The sequence below is a fragment of the Nesoenas mayeri genome, assembly GCF_963082525.1.
Source record: "Nesoenas mayeri genome assembly, chromosome: 33".
NCBI classification, from domain to species: Eukaryota; Metazoa; Chordata; class Aves; order Columbiformes; family Columbidae; genus Nesoenas; species Nesoenas mayeri.
The window spans coordinates 496,519-499,674 of record NC_137573.1 but is presented as its reverse complement, the minus strand read 5'-3'; the positions used below and the strand labels follow the sequence as shown (position 1 = coordinate 499,674).

General features: G+C 59.7%; 1 protein-coding gene across 1 annotated transcript in view; it reads right to left on the bottom strand.

Moving 5' to 3' along the window:
• Positions 1 to 322: 322 nt before the first annotated feature.
• PPP2R1A (protein phosphatase 2 scaffold subunit Aalpha) overlaps positions 323 to 3,156 on the bottom strand; it is a 16,471-nt gene continuing 13,637 nt past the window's right edge. The window contains exons 12-15 of the mRNA XM_080361543.1: positions 2,723 to 2,757; positions 2,467 to 2,669; positions 1,035 to 1,126; positions 323 to 460 (exon numbers count right to left, since the gene is read on the bottom strand). Of these exons, the coding sequence (XP_080217669.1) occupies positions 444 to 460; positions 1,035 to 1,126; positions 2,467 to 2,669; positions 2,723 to 2,757 (347 nt within the window). The 3' untranslated portion in view covers positions 323 to 443. The remainder of the gene's footprint in view (positions 461 to 1,034; positions 1,127 to 2,466; positions 2,670 to 2,722; positions 2,758 to 3,156) is intronic.

The following is a 3,156-nucleotide window of genomic DNA, read 5'->3' as shown; positions in this document are numbered from 1 at the left end:
CCGCACTCCTGGGTCCCCTCCCGAACTCCTGGGTCCCTCCTTTGAAATGAAATAAACGAACGGGATGAACAAAACCCAACTGGGAGCCCCAAACTACTCGTTTCCCCCCCATTTGCCTCGGTGCAACATCACTTCCGGTCCCTCTGGGCGCCTCGGTGCCACCTCTAAACCTCCCCCTCCCTGCCCTCGCGACCCCGAACTTTGGTTCCGCCCCTAACTTTTTGGTTCCGCCCCCAACTCCCGGGTCCCTCCCGAACTCCTGGGTCCCTCCCGAACGCCTGGGTTCCCCCCTACCCAGATAAAAAAAAGAGTCCTCATTTCATTAAGGGCGCAACTCGTTATAATTAATGAATAAGGCGGTAACGAGGGGCGGGGGGAGGGGCCGGTGGGGGGAGGGGCGGCGGCACCGCTCGCATGCGGGGGGTGGGGGGAGGGGCGGCGGGTCAGGCCAGAGCAAGAACTGGGTGGGGGGAGAGGGGACACGGGGGTCACCAACGTGTCCCCAATGTCCCCCCATTATCACCATTGACCCCAATGTCCCCCCATTATCCCCCTGTCCCCCCATTATCCCCAATATCCCCATGTGCCCTCAATGTCCCCATTGTCCCCCCAAGTGCCCCACTGACCCCAATGTCCCCATGTCCCCAATGTCCCCATGTCCCCCCATATCCCCATTGTCCCCAATGTCCCCATATCCCCCCATTATCCCCACTGTCCCCCCATTATCCTATGTCCCCATTGTCCCCATGTCCCCCATTGTTCCAATGTCCCCCCATTGTCCCCATGTCCCCGCATTGTCCCCATTGTCCCAATGTCCCCATTGTCCCCAATGTCCCCATGTCCCCCCAATGTCCCCATTGTCCCCATTTCCCCCCATTGTCCCAATGTCCCCAATGTCCCCCATTATCCCCAATGTCCCCATGTCCCCCATTGTCCCCAATGTCCCCATGTCCCCACAATGTCCCCATGTCCCCTCATTGTCCCAATGTCCCCAATGTCCCCATGTCCCCCCATTGTCCCCATTGTCCCCTCACCGCTCAGCGCCTCCTGGGCGAAATACTTGACGTCCACGTCCTGATCCTGCGTCAGCTTCTCCAGCACCGGCTTCACCTCCGTCTGCAGCGTCCTGGGGACATGGGGACATTGGGGACATCGGGGACAATGGGGGGACATGGGGACAATGGGGGGACATGGGGACATCGGGGACATTGGGGACATTGAGGGGGATACGGGGACATGGGACATGGGGATATGACTTGGGGGCAGTGGGGGGCACTAGGACCCTGCGGGTCAGTTGGGGGGCACTAGGACCCTGGGGGTTACTCAGGGTCATTGGGACATGGGGACATTGGGGATAATGGAGACACATTGCGGGGGACAATGGGGACAGTGGGGGGACATGGGGACAATGGGGGGACAATGAGGATACTGAGGGGATAATGGGGATATAGGGGGGATATGGGGACAATGGGGAGACATTGGGGGGACAATGGGGGAACAATGGGCGAACAATGGGGGAACAATGGGGGAACAATGGGGGAACAATGGGGGGACAATGGGGGGACAATGGGGGAACAATGGGGGAACAATGGGGGAACAATGGGGGAACAATGGGGGAACAATGGGGACACCTTGGGGTGACAATGGGGGGGGACAATGGGGATAGTGGGGGGACAATGGGGAGACAATGGGGGGACAATGGGGATACTGGGGGGACAATGGGGGAACAGTGGGGATACTGGGGGGACATGGGGACAATGGGGACATGGGGGACAATGGGGGGACATTGGGGACAATGGGGACACACACACTGGGTGCACTGGGAGTCCAGTCTATAGCACATATCCCAGTCTATCCTGGTTTATACTGGTCTATACTGGTCTGTACTGGTTCATACTGGTCCATACTGGTCTATACTGGTCCATTCTGGTTCATACTGGTCCATACTGGTCTGTACTGGCCTATACTGGTCTATACTGGTGTCTCACCCCTGGTCCAGCACGGGCCCCATGCGCTGTGGGTGCACTGGGAGCCCAGTCTATGGCACATATCCCAGTCTATACAGGTCTATCCTGTTCCATACTGGTTTATACTGGTCCATACTGGTCTATACTGGTCCATACTGGTCTATACTGGTGTCTCACCCCTGGTCGAGCACGGGTCCCATGTGCTGTGGGTGCACTGGGAGCCCAGTCTATGGCACATATCCCAGTCTATACAGGTCTATCCTGTTCCATACTGGTCTGTACTGGTTTATACTGGTCCATACTGGTCTGTACTGGTCTATACTGGTGTCTCACCCCTGGTCCAGCACAGGCCCCATGTGCTGTGGGTGCACTGGGAGCCCAGTCTATGGCACATATCCCAGTCTATACAGGTCTATCCTGGTCCATACTGGTCTATAGTCACCTGTACTGGTTTATACTGGTCTGTACTGGTCTGTACTGGTCTATACTGGTGTCTCACCCCTGGTCCAGCACGGGCCCGATGCGCTGCAGCGACTTGGCCACGTTGAAGCGCACGTTGGCCACGGCGTCGCCCGCCATGCGCAGCGCGGTGGGGAGGAGCTGCTGCCGCGTCACTTCCTGCCCCACCACCTCCGACAGCACCTGCGGACCCAGGAGTGCCCCATGGACCCAGGAGTGCCCCAGGGACCCAGGAGTGCCCCAGGGACATGGGAGTTTGGGAGGGACCCAGGAGTGCCCCAGGGAGGAGCTGCTGCCGCGTCACTTCCTGCCCCACCACCTCCGACAGCACCTGCGGACCCAGGAGTGCCCCATGGACCCAGGAGTGCCCCAGGGGACCCAGGAGTGCCCCAAGGGACCCAGGAGTTCAGTAGGGACCCAGGAGTGCCCCAAGGGACCCAGGTGTCAGGTAGGGACCCAGGAGTGCCCCAAGGGACCCAGGAGTTTGGGAGGGACCCAGGAGTGCCCCAAGAGACCTAGAAGTTTGGGAGGGACCCAGGATTTCAGGAGGGACCCAGGAGTGCCCCAAGGGACCCAGGAGTTTGGGAGGGACCCAACATTTCAGGAGGGACCCAGGAGTGCCCCAAAGGACCCAGGAGTTTGGGAGGGACCCAGGAGTGCCCCAAGATTTCAGGAGGGGACCCAAGAGTCTGGGAGGGACCCAGGAGTTCGGGAGGGACCCAGGAGTGCC